Below are 22,933 nucleotides of genomic sequence, written 5' to 3'. Positions count from 1 at the left end.
AAAAAATCTACTTGGTCAGGAGCACATTGCTTTGCTGGTGTCTGTGAGCAGCTGGAGATGGTGGTGAACGGTCTGTTTGCATTTCTTGGAAGATCTTTTACTCTGCTGCTCATCCCAGGTCTCTGCCTTCCTTAGAGACTGAGGCCCATCCTTCAGTTTCCCTGATTCTGGAAGAGCAGGGGGGTTGAATGGAGCAGGAGGTGAGAGAGTGGAAAGAGGGCACAGGGAGGTGGCCTGGGGACAGTGACAATGACGGGAGAGGAGGGAGGGATGCGGGAGGTGGGAAAGAGAAGGAGGCTGTGAGAAGGAAAGGGAGGGACGGAGCTGGGCGCCCTGTGGGGAGCAGGGAACCCAGAGGAGGCTCTGAGCAGAGGGGAAGGCAAGGCCCAGGGGAGTGGGGAGGAGGGGGAGGCCGATGGGGCACCATGCAGAGGGAGGAAGCCCTCACCTGGAGAATGGCCCGCAGCCTCCCACTCAGGGCTTGGCTGTGCTCCTCTAGTCCATCCCAGGGCTGGAAGGGACATCCCTGGCGGTACACAAAGGTGTCCCAGCAGTACTCAAACTCTGAAAAGGGACAGGGGAGATAAGTCACACTCCCGCTGTGGGATCGGGGTGGCACCAAGGGCCCATGACTCTCAGGACAGACTTCCCACATCCTGGTTTCAGTCCCTCCTTTCCCTCTCCCTCCCCTAGGGACTTAGCTCCTTCATCAGGCACTTCCTTCCCATTGGAATCTGGGCCAGCCCAGTTCTCTTTCTTTCGGAAATCCCCAAGTTCTGCTTCCACTTCCAGCCACTCTCCCCGGGCCCATATCTCCTGGCCTGGCCTCTCTCTTCCCATCGACCCCAAAGTCAGGTCCCAGAGTCCAGTCATCGTTTCTGCAGGCAGCAGACCAAGGCCTTTCTCCTTTTCTTCCCAGGAACCTCTCCTGCCCCCACCCCACCCCACCCCACCTGAACCTTCCATTCTTACCATCGTAGGTCATGATGGAGACTTGGGCCCCAGCATCCCGCAGCATTTGCAGCGCCTCCTTATATAGGGGGTCGTAATCATAGATGCGGGCAGCGAAGATGCGCAGTCTCACGTGTGTGTTCTCCTGAAGGAACGCACGCACTTGCCCGGCACAGCCCCAGGAGAAGCAGGGGCTCCAGGAGATGAACCAAGTGACCCTGTAGATCTGGGCCGGGTCCAACTGCAAAGAAGGAACCAGGTCCAAGAAGCACAGCTCCGCATGGCGGCCGTAAAAGCCACAGAGAAGATTCTTAGCCTAGAAAAGGAAACAGAGTGTGAGGTGATGTGTGGTGAACAGGGAGGGAGGGCCTGGACCAGGTGGGGCTGGGGAGGCGGGGGCCTCCAGCACGAAATTACAGGGGTCGCCAAAACCCCGGTTATTAGGATGCATGATTTTCTATGCAATATTAAAAATATCAGATGTTATGCAAAAATCCCAAGATAAGTAAAATGTTGCCCATTTAAATACAAACAGATCAGGAGCAATGATGTTTTATTTTGCCCCAGCTCCAATATACACAGGACAGCACTCTCCTGCCAGGCTTTATTAAAATCTTTGGTTTTATTCATCATGATCTATTTGCATTAAATTTGCGTTTTAAAAGATTGCATTAATTATGAAATTAAAATGTGTTTTCTCTAATTACTGAGCATTTGGAGCCCCCATCAATTTTGTACCCAAGGTCAGAGGCTTCAGGACCCTCACCCCAGACCCAGCCCTGCAGGGAGGGGCTACAGAGATGGGGGCAGGGAGGAGGGGCCGGCAGAGCCCCGAGGTCATTGGCCTGATGCCCCTGAGTGAGTGTGCTTCCTTCAAGGGGAGATTGACCTGCTCTACTCATCAACTCCCCTACTCCCATCCCATCTGTGGCCCATAATTCTAGAAGCTTCTATTCTGTGCCACAACCTGTGCTGAGCCCAAATGTGATATAGACTTAGGCCAAAATGAATTCCACCAAAAGTAGTGGGGAAGAGAAGACCAGCAGGACTCACTCCAACGTGGGAAGGTCCCTGTGACATGGTATAATTGTCATTATTGTGACTTATAGAAATATGGTTTTTACTCCAAACTTCAGAGAAAAGGATTTTCCACTAAGACTAGGAATCGGTCAAGTTGGGGACAGCAGGGCAGCAAGGACTGTGATTGTGATGGGGACAAAGACAGGGAGGGATTCCATCAGCAGTGATGCAGGGTGGAGTGGATGACACGGTTTGTGCTGAGAAGGGGCTGTGGGTCATTCCTGGGGGAGTCCCACTGCTTAGGCGGTGATGGAGACTGGCACCCTTGAAAGGATGTTCCAAGCAGTGTGTGTGGATCCAGCGAGGCCCACATTGAGCTCATAGAGCCCAGAGAAGCCCCCAGTTTCCAGCACCAGAGCCAAGCATTACCTGGCCTCTCCAGACAGAGGCTGTGCTGGGTAGGGGCCAGGGAAGAAAGTCCCTTGGGCTCAGGGCTCCTGGCCAGCCTAGCCTGGCCCCCTCAGCCTTTCCTGGCCCAGTTCTTCCCCAAATGCTGGCCATCTTTGCATCCTGACATGGGACCTGTTCTGGCCTTGCTGTGGGCTCCACCCTGGGCAGGACAGAACCCCTGATCGGCCTCTCCTGCCCCAGTCTGTCTCTCCGCAGGATGAAGCCCAAGAGAGGGCACAGGGACATCCTGGCCTTGTGAGTCAGGTAGGCCCTGAGTCCTCAAATCCCACAGTTCCAAATCGTTCCTGGTGAGAGCTGTGTCTGTGAGGGGATCCTGGGAGGGTCCTCAGGAAGCACTTTGCCATTGGGCAGACTCAACCCCACCTGGCCATGGAGAGTCACTGAAGCCAAAGTCTCCCCCCAACTCCAGGGCCAAGCAGCAGCAGCTGCAGGAAGCACAAGTGACAAACACTGCAGGAAACCACAGGCACCACCCAGAACCTTCTACCTATGAGTGTCCCTGGATTGGGAGGGCCCTGCCTGGATGCAGGTGGCTGGGTCGGTCACCTCGTTGCATAGAAAGCCCATGTGCTGGTCCATCAGGACCCAGGTGCCATTGTCCAGGCGCTCCACCTCATAGCACAAGTAGGTCTGGTGCCGTCGAAGGACCAAAGGGTCATTGTTAAAGTTGAAAGTGAATGTGTCTGGATCCATCAGGTGTCTGTGGACAAAGACGGGGGAAACCAAAAGCCCTAAGACTCCTCCTGGGACTACCTCTCGCTCCTCTCCTGCACCCCCCACTCCTTCCCTGCTCCCCATATACTGAGGCACCTGTCAGAGGAGGCGCTTCCACTCCCTTTGTGGGGGCCACTGATCCTCTCTCTCTGACCCCTTCTGGGGGATTATCAGGAAGTCAACACAGCCCCGGGGCCTGTTTAGGCCTTGTCAGGGTCTCCCCAGGGTCAGCTCAGTGTGCTCAGGCCCTCCGGGGAGGACCCTGCCCCTCTCCCTGGGGTAGAGCTGGGTCTCCTTCCCTGGCCTCACCATGCACCCCTGTCCTGGCTCTGCTCACCCACAGCCCCTGCTGGAGATGGACCTGCTGGGGCTTCCTCCTGCCTGCAGGGTTAACTCCTACCACACCCAGCATTGGGGCAGGGACACTCCTGAGGGGGATCATTGGGGAGAGGAGCCTGCCAGGGACATCTTTTTGGATAATTCATAGCATTTTCCACGTCCCTTTGGATGCCATGAGGTCTCCCAAACGTGCTTCTCAGGCCAGATGGGGCAGCTCAGGACTCCTGGGCTGGAAACACCAGCCCCACCTTGAAGGCCTCTCCCGGCCCCTCTGTAGACATCCTGACAAAACCAGAATTAGAAAAATCTCTGTTTGGAGGCAGCAGCAAAAGAAGAAAGAAGAGAGAGAAGAAAGAAAGAAAGAAAGAAAGAAAGAGAGAGAGGGAGGGAGGGAGGAAGGAAGCAAGGAAGGAAGGAAGGAAGGAAGGAATCTCTGTTTGCCACAATTTCTAGTAGACCTGGGTATGAATCTGGGCTCTACCACTCACTTGCTTTGTGTTCTCAAGAAAAGGAAACAAGGCTTCTTCATAGCAAAGTGGTCCTACAAGCAACACCCTTTTCTAAATATTAGGGAGAACGAGATGACACTGAACATAAAAATGGCTTAGGCCAAGTCCAGAGACATGGAACATTTGCAAGAAATAGTAGATGCTCATTTAAAGACAAGTGAGGAGAATCCCCTCTCCAACTGTCTTCACTGGCTGGAGCACAGCATCATTATCCACTGGGATTTTCAGGCTCCCTGTGCACCTGCCCCAGGAGGTGGAAGGAGACCTGGAATTGGTACCATTGGAGGAGAGACCAGCACTGGGACCAAAACTGGGAACCTAGAGCAAGAGGCCAGGTCCAGAGAGAGGGTCAGGAGGAAAAGAGAGGCCCCAGGGGTTTGAGGGTGAGAGGTGAGTGCTCATCAGAAAAGCTCGAAGAGGAGTTCTTGTCTCCTTTTTAGTGTGTGGGGACTGGAAACACTTGTGCTTCAGTCCTGAGTCCTGTGTGTTTCTGTGACCAGCACTGCTGTCCCTCCCGGGTTCAAGTGATTCTCCTGCTTCAGCCTCCCAAGTAGCTGGGATTACCGGCTCCCGTTACCATGCCTGGCTCATTTTTTGTATTTTCAGTAGAGAGGAGGTTTTGCCATGCTGGCCAGGCAGATCTCCAACTCCTGACCTCAAGTGATCCACCCACCTCAGCCTCCCAAAGAGCTAGGATTATAGGCATAAGCCACCGTGCCCTGCCTAAAATAAGAGCATTTCTCCTGATCATATTTTTTCCTACACTCCATGTTGCAGGTGTCATTCTAAAAGGTGAACGGTGCTCACGGAGGAGGAGCCTGTGTCTGGGGTCGTGTGCATCCTCCTCTGCTCACAGTGGAGGCATCTTTGGAAGAAATGACTTATTTTCTGGTACAGAGACCATTTCCTCCCCCACACCCTCTCCTAAGACTTTGTGTTGAAACAAAGTAAATCTTACAGAAATTCCATCAAAGTGCTAAGAACAAAATGCCTGATTGCTCCAATCATCCTTTGGTTCAATTCTCCCAATTCCAGAGCTCAGGAATGGTGGGAAGCATATACAGGGAGCACCCTCCCAGGGCAGGGAGCACCAGCCCGGCGGTGACTTTCAGGGAAGAGTCTTAGCAGGGGGTCTGGCCTGGGGCAGGTCGGGGAGGTGGCCCATTCAGAAGCAGCAGTGGGGCGACCACACAACAGGGCAAAGAGCCTGGCTGGGAGTGGGGGTGGCAGAGGAACAGGAGGGGAGAGAGCCCAGGGCTGGGGCTGGGACAGGGAGAGGCCAGGGCTGAGGCCCAGCAGGACCACCAGGCAGGAAAGGGCAGCAGAGGCCCCATGGGCAGAGCAGGCAGTGGTCCCTGATCTGGGGCTTCATGTGCAGCCTCCCTGGCAGGCTTGTCTTGGCCCTGATGTTAGTCCTGGGTTTGGATTCTATGTCTATCTTCCAGGGCCCTTGTTCCAGGAGACACCTGCGCTGTGAGTGACCTCCCAGGCCCATCTGAGTGCAGGCCTCACTTTATGCTGCTTTCTCACCTGGATGGAAGGACATCTGGAGGGACCCCTGGATCCTGCCCTCAGGAATCATCCCAGGGACCCCCCCCTACCCCGCCACCCAGCAGCTATGTGGTAGTGAGGGAGAGTGAGGGGCAGGTGTCTGCCTCCCCCCATGCCTTCACACTCAGAGGCCACCATTGGAGGGAGGAATAGTGGGTGGGGGTGGCCCTCAGATGTCCCCCCAGGATGCCATGGGTGCCCCCACACTGAGCTCCTTCCTTCCACATCTCCTGCCCAGAGTTGTTCCCTGGCAGGCTGAGCTCTTGCCTCCTCTTGTCCCCATGTCACAGAAGGGCAGCGGCTGGTGTCCCAGGCCACCCTGTCTTGCTGTTTGTTCCTCTAGTCCAAGACCCAGGTGCCTTAGAGGCAGAAGGGGCCTCTTACTCACAGGAAGGGCCCAGGAAAGCAGGGAGGAGGCAGTGTGGAGGGAGCACCAGGAGTTAAGGGAAGGTGGTGTGACCATGAGGGTAGGCAGTGGGTCAAGAGGGAGGGCGGGAGGGCCAGGCCAAGGGAGGTGAGAGGAGAGAGACGATGAGGCCAGAGGGAGACCCTCACCTGATAATCTCCTTTAGCGTGCGGTGCAGGAATGCATAATTGTCATCGAATTTGTACCAAGGCATGAATGGCTGACCTTCATTGTACACAAAGTTTTCCCAGCAGTATGCAAATTCTGAGATGAAGAAGCGGGAAGCAGTCAGGCTCTCCCCTGACCCTGGCCTGTCCTCCCAGACCTGGTCTCCTGGCTGTCAGTTGCAGTCAGTGCCAGTCCCACCCCTGCAGGCTGCCCTGGGACACCCCCAGCCATGGCATTGCAGATCCATCCATCTTTCATGCTGTTCCTCCCACTCACGCTCCCCTGACCCCTCCACCTCTCACCTTCATAGTCCATGATCTTCACGCGGGCTCCTGCCTGACTCAGCCTGCAGAGCGCCCTTCGGTAATCTCTTTCCCAGTAGTAGTAGAGGCGGGCGGCGGAGATGGTCAGGGTGACATTGGGGTGCTCAGCCAGGAATTCGGCCAGCTTCGCCACACAGTCCGGGCAGGGGGTCCAGGATACAAACCAGGTGATCTGGAAACACTTGTAAGCAGACAGCTGGTTGCCACAGAACCAAGAGAGGAAGTACATTTCTGCGTGGTGCTCAGGCTGGGAATACATCTGGAAGAGGAGCAGGGGACAGGGGATGCTCTGAGAGGGGGAGCAGGAGGAGTGCAGGGGTGGGGCAGGGGGAGGAGGAGCCAGGACAGGAGCCCAGGGGATCTTGCCATTGAAGCTCCTTTCGTCCATCCCCTCTGTTTAGTTTGAGTGATTGTCTGCTCCAAAGCTCACGTTCAGTGTTAATGGCTATTGTAATGGCCTTAAGATGTGGCACCTAGAAGAGGCTATGAGGCTGTGGGGACTGCACCTTTGTGGGTGCCACTGCTGTGGTTATTCAAGGGCGACTTCAGCCCCTCTTTCTGTCTCTTGCCCTCTATCTGGAAGGGCAGTGTGTCAGACTAAACTCCTGCTTCCTCTTGTCCCCGTGGCATGGAGCAGCTGTGACTCGACATCCCAGGCCACTCTGTCTGGAGCATCCCCTGAGCTTGTGGCAACAACCTTCACCCTCATGTGACTGTTCAGCTCACAGGCTGAGGCAGGAGAATCGCTTGAACCTGGCAGGTGGAAGTTGAGAGTGAGCCATTGCACTCCAGCCCAGGCAACAAAGAGTGAAACTCAGTCTTAAAAAAAACCAAAACAAAACAAAACAAAAAAACAGAACTGTGGGAAATGGCCAGGTGCGGTGACTCATGCTTGTAACCCCAGCACTTTGGGAGGCCAAGGCAGGTGACTCACCTGAGGTCAGGAATTCCCCAGCCTGGCCAACATGGTGAAACCCGGTCTCAACTAAAAATAGAAAACATTAACTGGGCGTGGTGGCAGCCTTCTGTAATCCCAGCTATTCGGGAGGCTAAGGCCGAAGAATCACTTGAACCTGAGAGGTGGAGGTTGTAGTGAGCCAAGATTGTGCAATTGCACTCCAACCTGGGTGCCAGAGCGAGACTCCATCTCGGAAAAAAAAAAAAAAAAAAAAGGAAAAAAAGAGAAAAAAGAAATGTGGGAAAAATACACAATTGAGAGCCCAGTGCTGGGCATTTTACTTATTGTAGTGTTTTCTGCATTTCCAGCTGCTTAGGTCCTACTGTAGCAAGGGTTAAAAAGAAAAGAAGAACAAGTTTTCCTCTGCCTAGCCAGCTCACTCCAACGACAGTTTTAACACTGCCTGAAAAGTCAAGGCCAAAGGAATGGGCTCCAGACACCACCCCCACACCCCTCCAGGGCAAGGTTGAAGAAAATTTTTAAAAAATTAAAAAAAAAAGACAAATTCCTTTACTGTCTCTCCTTTCCAGAACCATTATAACTATATTTTACAAATGTCTGTATTTAGCCAGTTCCTGTTTTTCTTTTGATGTAGCTGCAAGGCCACCAGCTATAGAAGGTCCCAAGTTATGCTAAGTCATCTGTTATGCTATATATTATGTGACCTGTCACTGTTTGATTAATTGCCTTTGTTCTGCTTCTGTAAGTTTGCTTATAAATACCTCAATCTGTCTCTGTTAAGGGCTCAGCCTTTTTGGATGTGAGTCTGCTGAGCCAGTGCACCTAAATAAATCCTCCTGTCTCACCCATATCAGTCTCTCCAGTCCTCTAATTGCTGCAACACTGCCTGTGATTCGATTGAAGTTTGGGTGGTACCTGGCCTCGAAAGACCCCTGTGTCCCAAAGGAGATTTGAGTGGCCCCTCCTTATTTTCACTTCATAGCACAGCCAGGTGTAGCTCCGACCATAGAGGATGGGTTCGTTTTCAAAGTTGTAGTAGAATGTGCGTTGATACATCCACTCCATCGGATTTCTGAAGGCACAAGAGAGAAACCAGCCCATGCAGGGAGCCCTCCCTGGAGTCCTCGGGGCTCATGTCCACTGAACACAGCTCCCGGGATGGCCCTGGGCCTCCCCCACCCCTCCACAGCCCTGAGAATTTCTGCTGCCTTCCCAGGCAGGAAGACTGAGGGGAGAGGAAGAGGAGGGGATGCTGGCGGGGGGCTGGGGTGATCTCTTCCAGCTCGGGCCCAACTCTGGCCTTTCCAGGGATACATTCCCCACTCTCCTAGTATTTCTGCCAACCCACTCCCCAATCCATTAGGAGAATGCAAAAGAGAATAAAACTCTTCACCCCTAAAAAATAGCTTTTAACCTTTCAGCTCAATTCCTTCCTGATGTTTCACTCTGCGTGTTAACATTATTTTAAAATCATGGTAGAACCGAATTCTGAGGCCCAGGCCACTCTTCTAAGTGCTGAGCGGGTGTGAGCTCATGTGAGGCTGCCCTAGGCCTGCAGGGGCCATTCCCATCTTATAGAGGAGGTGCCAGAGGCGCAGAGAGGTGGGGTAACCTGCCGAGGCCACAGAGCTGGGGACGGATGGAGCAGGGGCCCCTTTCCAGGCCAGCCCTGTCCAGCCTCTGCATCACGGATCCTGTAGGAGAAAGCTGTTGGGGACTGGGCTCTCTTTTCACTAAATTTTAAAATCAGAGCATTTCTCCTAATCATTGCATTTTTTTCCCACTTTCTCACATTCCATGTTACTGATCATGTTCTTTTTTTTTTTGATGAAGTCTCACTCTGTCGCCCAGGCTGGAGTGCAGTGGCATGATCTCAGCTCACTGCAACCTCCACCTCCCAGGTTCAAGCTATTCTCCTGCCTAAACCTCCCGAGTATCTGGGACTACAGATGCGCCACCACGCCTGGCTAATTTTTGTATGTTTTTTAGTAGAGACAGGGTTTCACCATATGGACCAGGTTGGTCTCAAACTCCTGACCTCATGATCCGCCCACCTTGGCCTCCCAAAGTGTTGGGATTACAGGTGTGAGCCACCATGCTCAACCACTGGTCATGTTCTAAAAGATGAAGAGTGACCTTGGAGTGGAACCTGTCTGGGGACATCTGCTCACCATGGAGTCATCCTTGGATGACACGATTTATCATGTGCTTCAGAGACCATGCCTACCCCCACACCCTCTCCTAAGACTTTGTATTTAAGCAAAGTAATTCTTACAGAAATTTCATCAAAGCGCTGAGAACAAAATGCCTGATTGCTCCAATTACCCTTTGGTTCAATTCTCCCAGTTTCTGAGCTCAGAAGTGGCAGGAAGCACACAGAGGGAGCACCCTCCCAGGGCGGGGAGCACCAGTCTGGGCATGCCTTTAAGGGAGAGTCTCAGCAGGGGGCCTGGGCTGGTGCAGGTGGGGGAGGCGGCCCATTCAGAAGCAGCAGTGGGGCGACCACACAGCAGGACAAAGAGCCTGACTGGGATTCGGGTGGCAGGGGAGCCAGAGGGGAGGGAGCCCAGGGCTGGGGCAGGGGCAGGGGGAGGCCAGGGTTGAGGCCCAGCAGGACCACCAGGCGGGAAGGGGCAGGAGGGGCCCGGCAGACAGAGTGGACAGCGGTACCTGATCTGTGGATTCATGTTCAGCCTCTTAGATACGCTTGGCCCTGTCCCGCTCTTTTTTTGAAGCTCTGTGGTTTCACTTCCTGCTTACAGCGTCCTTGCAGTTGGACAGCCCTCCTTAAAGTGACCTCCCAGGGACTTATGAGTCATGGCCCCTCCCCATTCCTGCTCAGGCATTGGTGTGGGAGGCCCCGGGGTGCTTTATGTTTCTCTGGCTCTGGCTCTGGCTCTGGTTTTTCCCGGACCCTTCCCGCTGGCAGAGGAACCTCCAATAAAGACAGGCTGCTCTATCTTTATCTGTCTTGGGCAGGACCCAACGGAATTGCAAAGAGAAAGAGAAAGAGAAAGAGAAAGGCATTGCAGCCAGAGCCCGGGAAGCGAGTCCAGACCAGGCTGAGAGAGGGGCAGGTGCCCCGTTGCCTGGTGGTTGGGTAGGCTGGAGCCCCCTCTCCACCACCCACTCCCCGGCCCTAATGTGTGCCCAGAGCTTTGAGCAGCACCTCCCTGTTGAGTGAGGGGAGGTTTTGAGACTCCAGTGGGGAAGGAAGTGTGGACTCCGCACAGCACAAGGGAAGGCTTAGGTGTGCCTCGAGTTCCCAGCTGTGTGCTGGGTCCATGGCATGCGTCCTCTCTTCCAACCTCCCAGCTTCCAGAAGGTGGGGGGCAGGTCAGCCCCTCAGAGGGACTGCGATGTCTGCGACACCAAGGAGGGGAGAAGGGTGTCTATAAACAGGCTCACTGCCCACAGGGACCTCTCAAGGGGTTCTTTGTGGGCCAAGAAAACGGGAAACACATACACACAGCTTTCTGATTATTTAAGTCCATCTAAGCATATTTTGGAGGAATGAATGTACATTGAAATAATCTTCCTAAATAGATTCCTTTAAGGGGAGTTTGTTCCAGCTGGAGAAGTTGTGCTCTCTGTAGAGGCTCTGAACTCCTCTGGCTACGACGAAGGGAAGGCAGACAGGGAGGAGGATGCGTGGGTGGTAGGGGGTGCAGCAGCGCCCCTACCTGCACAGAAGCTTGTCCAACCTCTGCACAAAGCGGACTCCCAGTGGTTGTTTTTGGAAGGTGAAGTTTTCTTTTCTTTCTTTCTTTTTTTTTTTTAAATCTTCCCCAGTATAAATCTTTTAATTTGAAAGTAAATTTTATTGTCGAAAATGCAAACTTGGGGAGGGCAGAAAGATCACACACAGGGCTGTCACTTCACACCTGGGGGATTGCTCGTGGCCGTCCAGAAGCGCTCCTCACTTCCCCAAACGGTGCGGCCTGGCCGAGGCGCTCCTCTGGAAGGTGAACTTTTCTGTTGCCGTCAGAAAGAGTTGGACAAAGGATAAGACCATCGGTGGAAAATAAACAGTTCCGTTTATCAGAAACATACTTTGTAAAAGAAAATGTAATAATGACCCCAGACCAGGGAGGCATCCTCCAACCCAGCTGTAAGGCGGCAGTTAAGGCACAGTGGGGAAGGGACACCAGCTTTACAGCCAGGCGACTCTGAGATCTGCCCCTTCCTTACTGTGTGACCTTGGGTGGTTTACTTAATGTCTCCAGGCCTCTAATTGCAGGCGTGAGCCACTTGCCCAGCCCATTTTATTATTTTGAAAACGTTTTCGGGTGAGGTGTGGTAGCTCATACCAGTAATCCCAGCACTGTGGGAGGCCGAGGTGGATGGATGACTTGAGGTCAGGAGTTCGAAACCAGCCTGGGCAACTTGCTGAAACCCCGTGTCTACAAAAACAAAAACAAAAAAATTAGTCAGATGTGGTGGTATGCACCTGTAATTCCAGCTACTTAGGGAGGTTGAGGCGGGGAGGATCACTTAAGCCATGATTACATCATCACCGCACACTAGCCTGGGCGACAGAGTGAGACCCTGTCTCAAAAAAAAAAAAAAAGAAAGAAAGAAAAAAATTTTCCATCTGTGTAATTTTATTTGAAGAAGGTTATATATGGCTGAGTGCAGTGGCTCATACCTGTAATACCAGCACTTTGGGAGGCTGAGGCGGGTGGATCACCTGAGGTCAGGAGATTGAGACCAGCCTGACCAACATGGAGAAACCCTGTCACGACTAAAAAAAAAAAAATTACAAAAATTAGCCAGGCATGGTGGCACGCACCTGTAGTCCCAGCTACCTGGGAGGCTGAGGCAGGAGAATAGGTGCAACCCAGGAAGTGGACATTGCAGTGAGCTGAGATCTCACCAGTATCCTCCAGCCTGGGCGACAGAGTGAGACTCCATCTCAAAAAATAAAAAAATAGTCCAGGCGCGGTGTCTCACGCCTGTAATCCCAACACTTTGGGAGGCCGAGTCAGGGGGATCTCCTAAGGTTGGGAGTTCGAGACCATCCTGACCAACATGTAGAAACCCCATCTCTACTAAAAAAGAATACAAAATTAGCCAGGTGTGGTGGTGCATGCCTGTAATCCCAGCTACTCGGGAGGCTGAGGCAGGAGAATCACTTGAAACTGGGAGACAGACGTTGCAGTGAGCCGAGATCGCACCATTGCACTCAAGCCTGGGCAACAAGAATGAAACACCATCTCAAAATAACATAAAATAAAATAATAAAAACAAATATTAAAAAGAAGGTTATATATATGGGATCTTTAGCATATGATTATATGGAATATATATCTAGAATATATATGGGATCTTTTGATATGATTTTTTAAATATATATAGAATCATCAGTATATGATTATATATGGAATGTATGTATGGAATCATTCATCACTGACGTTTTTCACTCAGCATAATATCCTTGAGGTTCATCTGAATTGTTGCTGGTTTCCATATGTTGTTCGTTTTCATTGTTGGGCACGACTCATGGCATGGATGTACCAAAGCGGGTTGAACCATTCGCCCACTGGACGTTTAGATCGGTTGCAGTTTTTCGTTATTGTGAACAAAGCTGCTATGGACACAGGTTTTTGTTTTTGTTTTTTAAATGTGAACATAAGTTTTCATTTCTCTGGAATAAATGTCCAATAGTGCAATTGCTGGACTGTATGTTAAGTACATGTTTAGTTTTATAAGAAACTACTTGGCTGGGCGCAGTGGCTCACTCCTGTAATCCAGCACTTTGGGAGGCTGAGGCGGGTGGATCATGAGGTCAAGAGATCGAGACCATCCTGGCCAACATGATGAAACCCCGTCTCTCCTAAAAGTACAAAAATTAGCTGAGCATGGTGGTGCACACCTGTAGTCCCAGCTACTTAGGAAGCTGAGGCAGGAGAATCACTTGAACCTGGGAGGCGGAGGTTGCAGTGAGCTGAGATCGTGCCACTGCACTGCAGCCTGGGTGACAGAGTGAGAAACTATCTCAAAAAAGAAAGAAAGAAACTACTAAACTAAATTGGAGAATAGCTGTACTATTTTATATTCTCACCAGCAATGTATAAATGATCCAGTTTCTCCAGCATTTGGCACTGCCACTGAGTTTTATTTTACCCATTGACAAGTCTGTGGTAACATTCTGATAGGTCTGTAGTAATATTGTGATTTTAATGTTCACTTCCCTAATGGCTAATGATGTCGAATGTCTTTTTCATGTGACTGTCATCTACTTATTGCTCTGGTAAAATCCTTGCTGCTGGTTTTCTTTTTTTCCAATTTTAAAAATGTTGTGAACATGGCACATGTATACATATGTAACAAACCTGCACATTGTGCACATGTACCCTAAAACTTAAAGTATAATAATAATAAAAAAAAGAAAAAATATTGTGGTAAATTATACATAACATAAAATCTACCATCTTGACCATTTTTAAGTACAGAGTTTAGTGGTATTAAACATATTAAACATATTTGTAATGTTGTGCAACCACCACCACCATCCATTTCCATGGCTCTTTTCTTTTTCTTTTTCTTTTTTTTTTTTTTGAGACAGAGTCTCACTCTGTTGCCCAGGCTGGAGTGCAGTGGCAGGATCACAGCTCACCACAACTTCCGCCTCCCAGGTTCAAGCAATTCTCCTCCCTCAGCCTCCCGAGTAGCTGGTATTACAGGTGCGCACCACCACACCCAGCTAATTTTTGTATTTTTAGTAGAGACAGGGTTACACCTTGTTGGCCAGGATGGTCTTGAACTCCTGACCTCAAAAGATCCACCTGCCTCAGCCCCTCAAAGTGGTGGGATTACAGATGTGAGCCGCTGCACCCGGCCGGCTCTTTTCATCTTGTGAGACTGAAACTCTGTACCCGTTTAATGCAAACTCTTCATTCCCTCCTCCCCATTCTCTCCTCTGCCAGCCCCTGGCAACCACCATGCTACTTTCTGTCTTTAACATTTTGAATATTCTCTGTTTGTTTGTTTGTTTGTTTGTTTGTTCTGAGATGGAGCCTTGCTCTGTCACCCAGGCTGGAGTGCAGTGGTGCGATCTTGGCTCACTGCAACCTCTGCATCCCAGGTTCAAGCGATTCTTCGTGCCTTAGCCTCCCAAGTAGCTGGAATTACAGGTATATCCTACCATGCCCAGCTAATTTTTGTATTTTCAGTAGAGACGTGGTTTCAGCATGTTGGCCAGGCTGATCTTGAAGTCCTGAACCTGCCAGGTGAGGTGGCTCACGCCTGTAATCTCAGTACTTTGGGAAGCCGAGGAGGAAGAATCACGAGGTCAGGAGTTCGAGACCAGCCTGGCCAACATGGTGAAACCTTGTCTCTATTAAAAATACAAAAATTTGGCCAGGAACGGTGGCTCACACCTGTAATGCCAGCACTTTGGGAGGCCGAGGTGGGCGAATCACAAGGTCAGGAGATCGAGACCATCCTGGCCAACATGCTGAAACCCCATCTCTACTAAAAACACAAAAAAAAGTAGCTGGGGGTGGTGGCATGTGCTTGTAGTCTTAGCTACTCAGGAGGCTGAGGCAGAAGAATCACTGGAACCCAGGAGGCGGAGGTTGCAATGAGCCGAGATCACGCCACTGCACTCCAGCCTGGGCAACAGAGCAAGACTCTGTCTCAAAAAAAAAAAATTAGCCAAGCATGGTGGTGGGCCCCCCGTAATACCAGCAACTCGGGCGACTGAGGCAGGAGAATTGCTTCAGCCCGGGAGGTGGAGGCTGCAGTGAACCAAGATCATGCTACTGCACTCCTGCCTGGATGACATAGCCTGTCTCAAAACAAAAACAAAAACAAAAACAAAAAACTCCTGACCTCAGGTGATCCGCTCACCTGGGCCTCCCAAAGTGCTGGGATTACAGGCGTGAGCCACTGTGCCAGACTGGCCATTGGGAATATTCTAAGTGCGTCATATAAATGGAATCATTCAGTATTTCTCTTTATGTGACTGGCTTATTTTACTCAGCATAATATCCTCAAGGTTCATCCATGTTGTAGCGTGAGTCAGAATTTCCTTCCTTTACAAGGCTGAATAATATTCCATTGTATGTGTAGACCACATTTGGCCTCTCCATTCATGTGTTGATGAAAACTTGGGTTACCTCCATGGGCGTACAAATACCTCCTTGAGACTCTGCCTTCAATTTTTTTGAGTGTACACCTGGCAGTGGAATTGCTGGATCATCTGGCCATTCTATTCTTAATTTTTTGAGGAACTGCCATGCTGTTTTCCACAGCGGCTGTCTGCTGTTATTGGGTGAAGTGTTCCGTATTGTCTGTTAGATCTAGTTGGCTTATTGTGTTGAGTTCTCTATTTCCTTCCTTTTTTTTCTATCTGGTTGTTCTGTCCATTATTGAGCATTGGGTACTGAAGTCTCCAATTATTGTAGAACTCTAATTCTCCTTCAATTCTGTTCATTTTTGCTTCATATATTTTGATGGTCTGTTATTAAGTGTAATTTTTTTTTTTTTTTTTTTGATACAGAGTCTTGCTCTGTCAGCCAGGCTGGAGTGCAATGGTGAGATCCTGGCTCACTGCAACTCCACCTCTTGGGTTCAAGCAATTCTCCTGCCTCAGCCTCCCGAGTAGCTGGGAGTACTGGCATATGCCACCAAGCCCATCTAATTTTTGTAGTTTTAGTAGAGACGGGGTTTCACCATGTTGACCAGGCTGGTCTTGAACTCCTGGCCTCAAGTGATCTGCCTGCCTTGTCATCCCAAAGTGCTGCGATTATAGGCACCAGTCACCGCACCCAGCCTAAACTTTTTTTTTTTTTGAAGTAGAGTTTTGCTCTGTCTCCCAGGCTGGAGTGCAGTGGCGCAATCTCGGCTCACTGCAAGCTCCACCTCCCGGGTTCACGCCATTCCCCTGCCTCAGCCTCCTGAGTAGCTGGGACTACAGGCGCCCACCACCATGCCCGGCTGATTTTTTGTATTTTTAGTAGAGATGGGGTTTCACCGTGTTAGCCAGGATGGTCTCAATCCCCTGACCTTGTGATCCGCCCGCCTCGGGCTCCCAAAGTGCTGGGATTACAGGCTTGAGCCACCACGCCCAGCCAAAAACCTTTTTTTAAAAAAAGCATTTTACTGGTGCACTTATAATTTAAAATAGGAATAATTTGGGTTGCAAATATTTGAAAATTCCATCTGTGAATTAAAGAACACGTTAACTTCGTTTCTTAAAGGTAGTTTCCCAGTAGGGCACTGTATGATTTCCTCTAGAGCAGCCGTCCTCAAACTCCTTGGCACCAGTGATCGTTTCGTGGAAGACAATTTTTCCACTGACAGGGTGAGGGGGATGCTTTTGGGATGAAACTGTTCCACCTCAGATCACCAGGCATTAGATTTTTTTTTTTTTTTTGAGACAGAGTCTGACACTGTCGCCGGGGGTTGGAGTGCAATGGCACGGTCAGCTCACTGCAACCTCCCATGTTCAAGTGATTCTCCTGCCTCAGCCTCCCAAAGTGCTGGAATTACAGGTGTGAGCCACCGTGCCTGGCCAGCATTAGATTCTTATAAGGAGCACCCAACCTAGATCCCTCACATGTGTAGTTCACAGCAGTTCACAATAGGGTTCTCGCCCTTGTGAGAATCTAACACTGCCATTGATGTAAGAGGAGGCGGAGCTCAGGCGGTAATGCTCACTCACCCACGGCTCATCTCCTGCTGTGCAGCCGGGATCCTAACAGGCCATGTACCTGTACCCATCTGAGGCCCGGGGGTTGGGGACCCTTGCTCTAAAGAAGAGCAGACTTTTTTTTTTTTTTTTTTTTTTTAGACAGAGTTTCACTCTGTCTCCCAGGCTGGAGTGCAGTGGCGCGATCTCGGCTCACTGCAAGCTCTGCCTCCAGGGTTGAAGCCACTCTGCTGCCTCAGCCTCTCGAGTAGCTGGGATTATAGGCATGTGCCACCATGCTTGACTAATTTTTGTATTTTTTTTAGTAGAGACAGGGTTTCACCATGTTGGCCAGGCTGGTCTCGAATTCCTGATCTCAAGTGATGTGCCTGCCTTAGCTTCCCAAAGAGCTGGGATTACAGGCGTGAGCCACCATGTCCAGCCCAGTTTTTTTTTTTAATGAAACATTGTATCTGAACTAAGGAAGTTGCATGTAAAGTTAGGTAAATGGTAAAATACAAAAAAGAAAGAATCTTTGTAACTGATTTCAAGACTTGTTTCAATTGCCCCAGCTGGGTTTGAGCACCCGGGTAGAGACCTACCTGGCTGGGTCAACCCCAGCTTGGCTTTGCAACCTCTAACGGCAATAGTCCGTTTCCTCATCTGAACAGGGAAGGTGAAAATGATGGCTCCTCACTGTGGGGTTGGGCGCAAGGGTTCAGTGAGCGCTCCCATTCAGGTGTAAGGTTTAAATGAGCCGCTCCCCTTCAGGCATAAGGAACGGAGCCTGGTGGGTGGTTAGTACTCAGTAGATGTTGCTTATTTTCACTTATTTCTGCTTCTGTTTGAGTCCTTAAAGTTTACAGCAAGGGGAGTCATAACACCCAGTGCCAGCTCCCTGTTTAGGGCTATGCACACTCAAGCACCGTAGCACTCGGCAAACATGGGCTGACAGCCTGCGTGTCCTCCCAAAGGTAGAAACAGCAGGGCTTAGAAACAGGGGAGCTGGGAGCACCAAAGGTGACTGCAGAGCCCAGCCCAGGAGACTGGGGGTGTCCAGCTGAAGAAGGCAATTTGGGGTCATAAGTGACCAACATTGAGACTCGGCACCCAGTCCGAGGGAGGACGGGGCCAGGGCAGAAGGCCCAGAGAGAGGAGATGCCGTCCAGCCAGCAGGAGGACGCTCACAGTCACGGGAGCTCCGGAGGAGGGAGGCAGAGTAAAGAAGCGACCACAGTGCCAGATGCTGTAGGGGGCTGTGCACGGCCTTGGCCTGGCCTCTATATTTCTTCTCCTTGAGTTCTGTTTCTCTTATCTTTACTATTTGAGGCCACACCTGGCATGATGCTCTTCAGGGTCTCTGTCAACGGAGTGCCCGTCCAGATGGCAGAACTGGGGAAGCCAGCCTCACCCTTCCCTGACTCCGGGACACATGAGGTGCAGATCTGGGCTCTGCCCAGAAGCCATGAAAGCCAATCTGATACTAGCCTTGGTTTCCTGGACGGGGACAGACTCACCTACATCCCTGCAGTCTTAGGGCATGTTATCCAGGTGACGCCACTCTGGGTGGCAAAGACAAAACCCAAAAAGCAAGGGCAGGCCGGGCACGGTGGCTCACACTTGTAATCCCAGCACTTTGGGAGGCCAAGGTGGGCAGATCACTTAAGGTCAGAAGTTTGAGACCAGCCTGGCCAAAAAGGTGAAACCCCGTCTCTACCAAAAATATAAAAAATTAGCTGGGTGTGGTGGCATGCACCTGTAATCCCAGCTACTCAGGAGGCTGAGACAAGAGAATCATTTGAACCTGGGAGGCAGAGGTTGCAGTGAGCTGAGTTGGTGCCACTGCACTCTAGTCTGAGTGGCAGAGCAAGACTCTGTCTCAAAAAAACCAAACCAAACCAAAAAAAAAAACAAAACAAAAAAAACAAGCAAGGGCAGGTGCAGCCCAGCCCCATCCCTGTGTTTCTCAGCACCTGGCCCAGGCTCTGCAGGGCACGGACTCCTGGGTGACCAAGTGGAGCTTCAGGGTCTCCTCCAGTGTGGCCTGGGGGTCCTGCAACCTGACTCTCACCGGACCCTGCCGAGGAAAGGGACAAAGGTTTATGCCGCACGCCTCTGCTGCATGCTCGCCCTCTAGAGGGTGTGACCTGAACAGCACACTTGAGAAGTTGCATTTTTCTCACCTTCCTACAGTTGAGGAGTGGGACTGTCAAGGCAAAGCAGCCTGGGTGGTGACAGCAGGCTTTGGTAAAAAGGTTCTGTCTGCCCTGGATCCTGGGTCCAGGTTCTAGTCTGGTGTTACTGAGGGTCCCAGTGAGCTTGCACCGGAACTCCTTGTCTTGTCCTATCTGCATGACTCTGATGACCTACTTCGATATGGAGGGGTGTGCCCTACCTTGAGCTTGGCCCCAGCGTCCCCCTGTATGGAGCCTCCACCTGTTCTCCCTTTCCCAGGCCCCCCAGGCCCATCCCCTGCCTGCTAATAGTCCTTGCTCCCAGAGAAAACAGGTCCTGCAGAGGCCCTGGGTTGGATATTCTCACGTAGAAATGTTCACTTGAGACCTTATTCGTCGGATCTTCCCTTGCTTGGGCGACTCTAACAAATGTCGACTTTTTTTTTTTTTTTTTTTTTTTTTGAGACAAAATCTCACTCTGTTGCCCAAGCTGGAGTGCAGTGGCACGATCACCACTCACTGCAGCCTCAACCTCCGGAGCTCAAGGCATCTTCTCTCCTCAGCTTCCCACATAACTGAAACTACAGGCTCACGCCACCACACCTGGCTAATTTTTTTTGTATTTTTTGTAGAGGTGGGTCTCACCATGTTGTCCAGGCTGGTCTCAAACTCCTGGGATCAAGCCATCTGCCTGCCTCAGCCTCCCAAAGTGCTGGGATTACAGGTGTGAGCCACCGTGCCTGGCCAAAGGTGATTTTTCATCATTTTTCTCTAAGGGCTTGGGCTGGTGCAGTGGGGGTGCGGTGTATGCCTCATGCTTCCTCCAGTCTGTTTTTACACCCCTTTGCCATGAGATTTTGACACTCTTCTCATCAAGGGATGTAGTCTATTTTTTTGTCCCCTTCCATCTGGGCTGGTCTGTGACTTGCATTGGCCAATAAAATGCAGTAGAAATGATGTCATGTGATTTCCTTGGCTGGGCTTTGAGTAGCCTTGTAGGTTTCATTTTTTGCATATCTAGGACTTGCTCACCTACATACAAGTAAAACAGACTTGTAGTCCTAAATGCTGCGAGACCAGGTGGAGAGAGGAAACACCCCAGCTGACAGCCTGCCCAAGCCTCCAGGCATGTGATGAAGGCCCCCTGGATATTCAGCCCCATCTAGCTATTCTCCCCCCACCCTTTTTTTTTTTTTTTTTTTGAGACGGAGTTTCTCTCATGTTGCCCAAGCTGGAGTGCAATGGGGCAATCTCAGCTCACTGCAACCTCCACCTCCCGGGTTCAAGCGATTCTCCTGCCTCAGCCTTCCGAGTAGCTAGGATTATAGACACCCGCCACCACACCCAGGTAATTTTTGTATTTTTTAGTAGAGACAGGGTTTCACTACGTTGGCCAGGCTGGTCTTGAACTCCTGACCTCAGATGATCCACCTGCCTCACCCTCCCAAAGTGCTGGGATTACAGGCCTGAGCCACCGAGCCCAGCTGGAGATCACTTGTGTTTTAGAGCACAGATCTCTGAACCTGAGGCAACTCACCTCCACAAAACAAACTGAAGGTGCCCTGTCTATACCTGGGATTGATTTAGATGACAGGATCTTGGATGTGATGTCTGAACATGATTCCATATTGGGGTGATACTTTGTGGCTATTGGGAATGGGTGGGTTATTTTCAAGTGGGTGGAGTAAGATGCATTGGCACACAGGGAAGACTGATAAACTGTCATGTTGGCGATCCCCAGTGAAACACACCCCCTGATATTCACATCCTCGTGACTGGCTTCCTACACAACACATACACACACACAAACACACACACATATACACGTATATTTTCTTTTTGAAAAGCATCTCGCTCTGTCACCTAGGCTGGAGTGCAGTGGTACCATCATGGCTCACTGCAACCTCCACCTTCTGGGCTCAAATTCTCCTCCTGTCTCAGCCTCTGGAGTAGCTGGGACCACAGGTGCACACCTGGTAGCGACAGGGTTTCACCATATGGCCCAGGCTGGTCCTGAACTCCTGGCCTCAAGCGATCCACCCGCCTTGGTCTTCCAAAGTGCTGGAATAACAGGTGAGAGCCACCATGCCCAGCCTCGTCCTCCCATATCAACACTGAGCTTGACCACTTACCTTGGCCAACAGGGCATTAGCAAGTGTGATGTAGGCAGAGTCTTGACCAGACTTGGTATTTTGGAACCCAGCTGCCATTTGGTGAGGGAGCTCAAGCTGGATGCATGGGGTGACCACAGGGAGAGCATCTGACAGCCCAGCTGGGTGCCTGGCTGATAGTCCACACCAAGTACCAGGCAGGTAAGTGAGACCACTGGGCACCATCCAGCCCACCTGGCCACCTTCTGACTGTAGCTGCACAAGTGAGCCAGCTGCTGGCTCATCCAGTGGACAGGTCATCTGAGTCCTGATCCACAGAAGCCTGAACAATATACCTTATGGTAAGCTTTAAGGTGGGGTGGTTTGTAGCACAGAAATGGATCTTTGAAGCAGGTGTGATTCTCCATGCAAGGCTCTGGCAATTGCCCCAACCTTTATGCAGTCTCCAGTGATGAATTTCTTTACCCATTTATTTTGAAACGTGTATTTTGGGCGCAGCACCCAGAATCTGACTCCTCCACCTTGGTCGTCATGGAAAGCTCATCTCTGGTGGCAGTGTTATCATTCTGTCAATTACTCAAGAGCCCAATACAAACAGGTATCACAGAGGATGTGACTGTCCACTCTGTGTACTAATGAATAATTTGTGTATTACCATCCACCGTTTTCTTATTCATTTATACTGTTTTTAATCATTCATTTTTTTTTCTTTCAACAATTGCAAATGGATTCCTACCCAGGGGGCAAGGCTGGCTGGGGGCACTGCCGTCGAGGCATGGGTAGGAAGCAGTGGACTCTGACCTCAGTGCGTTTATGGGAAGTGGAGGCAGATGGTCAAGAAATGAGCATCTACACACAGGGAAGATAAATCTGGTTTGTAACAAGGGCGGTGCAGGAAATAGACATGGAGATGGGGCAGAAGGGAACTGTGTGGGCAGCTCGCTTCAAGAGGCCAGGGGAGGTGACTTGGGAACTGAATCCTGAGGGAGAGAAGGGATAGCAGTGGGAAGAGCCGAGGGAAGTTTTGTCCAGAGAGAGGGAATGGCAGGTGCCGTGGTCTGAGGCGAGAGAGGGCTGGGTGACCTGGACTAGAACAGACACCAGCCAGACAGCATAGAAAACAAGTAGAGGAGCTGGGCGCGGTGGCTCACACCTGTAATCCCAGCACTTTGGGAGGCCGAGGCAGACAGATCACCTGAGGTCGGGAGTTCGAGACAAGCCTGACCAACATGGAGAAACCCTGTCTCTACTAAAAATACAAAATTAGTTGGTCATGGTGGTGCATTCCTATAATCCCAGCTACTCGGAGGCTGAGGCAGGAGAATCACTTGAACCCAGGATGTGGAGGTTGTGGTTAGCCAAGATCGTGCCATTGCACTCCAGCCTGGGCAACAACAGAGAAACTCCGTCTTAAAAAAAAAAAAAAAGTAGAGGGTGACAAAGCTGGCACGGGAGGAGGGAGTCTCATGGGTCATTGGGAAAAATGTAGATTTCTTTTTTTTTTTTTTTTTTTTTTTTTGAGACAGAGTCTTGCTCTGTCCCCCAGGCTGGATTGCAGTGGTGCCATCTCGGCTCACTGCAACCTCTGCCTCCCAGCTTCAAGCGAGTCTCCTGCCTTAGCCTCCTGAGTAGCTGGGATT

The 22,933-nt window shown here is 50.9% G+C and overlaps 1 protein-coding gene and 1 long non-coding RNA gene across 3 annotated transcripts in view; one reads left to right on the top strand and one right to left on the bottom strand.

Moving 5' to 3' along the window:
- Positions 1-22,933, top strand: part of LOC130541153 (uncharacterized) — a 36,983-nt gene that overhangs the window by 5,705 nt on the left and 8,345 nt on the right. Inside the window, exon 4 of the long non-coding RNA XR_010111798.1 lies at positions 20-200. This is a non-coding gene — a long non-coding RNA (uncharacterized LOC130541153). The remainder of the gene's footprint in view (positions 1-19; positions 201-22,933) is intronic.
- Positions 35-10,058, bottom strand: APOBEC3B (apolipoprotein B mRNA editing enzyme catalytic subunit 3B). 2 transcript variants are annotated; one of them, NM_001301766.1, is given in 8 exon segments: positions 153-167; positions 449-564; positions 973-1,267; positions 2,989-3,142; positions 6,111-6,225; positions 6,432-6,711; positions 8,287-8,443; positions 10,042-10,058. In NM_001301766.1, coding segments are annotated over 8 exon segments (1,149 nt in total).

The sequence above is a fragment of the Pan paniscus genome, chromosome 23 (assembly GCF_029289425.2).
Source record: "Pan paniscus chromosome 23, NHGRI_mPanPan1-v2.0_pri, whole genome shotgun sequence".
NCBI classification, from domain to species: domain Eukaryota; kingdom Metazoa; phylum Chordata; class Mammalia; order Primates; family Hominidae; genus Pan; species Pan paniscus.
This window is presented reverse-complemented; position numbering and strand designations above follow the sequence as displayed.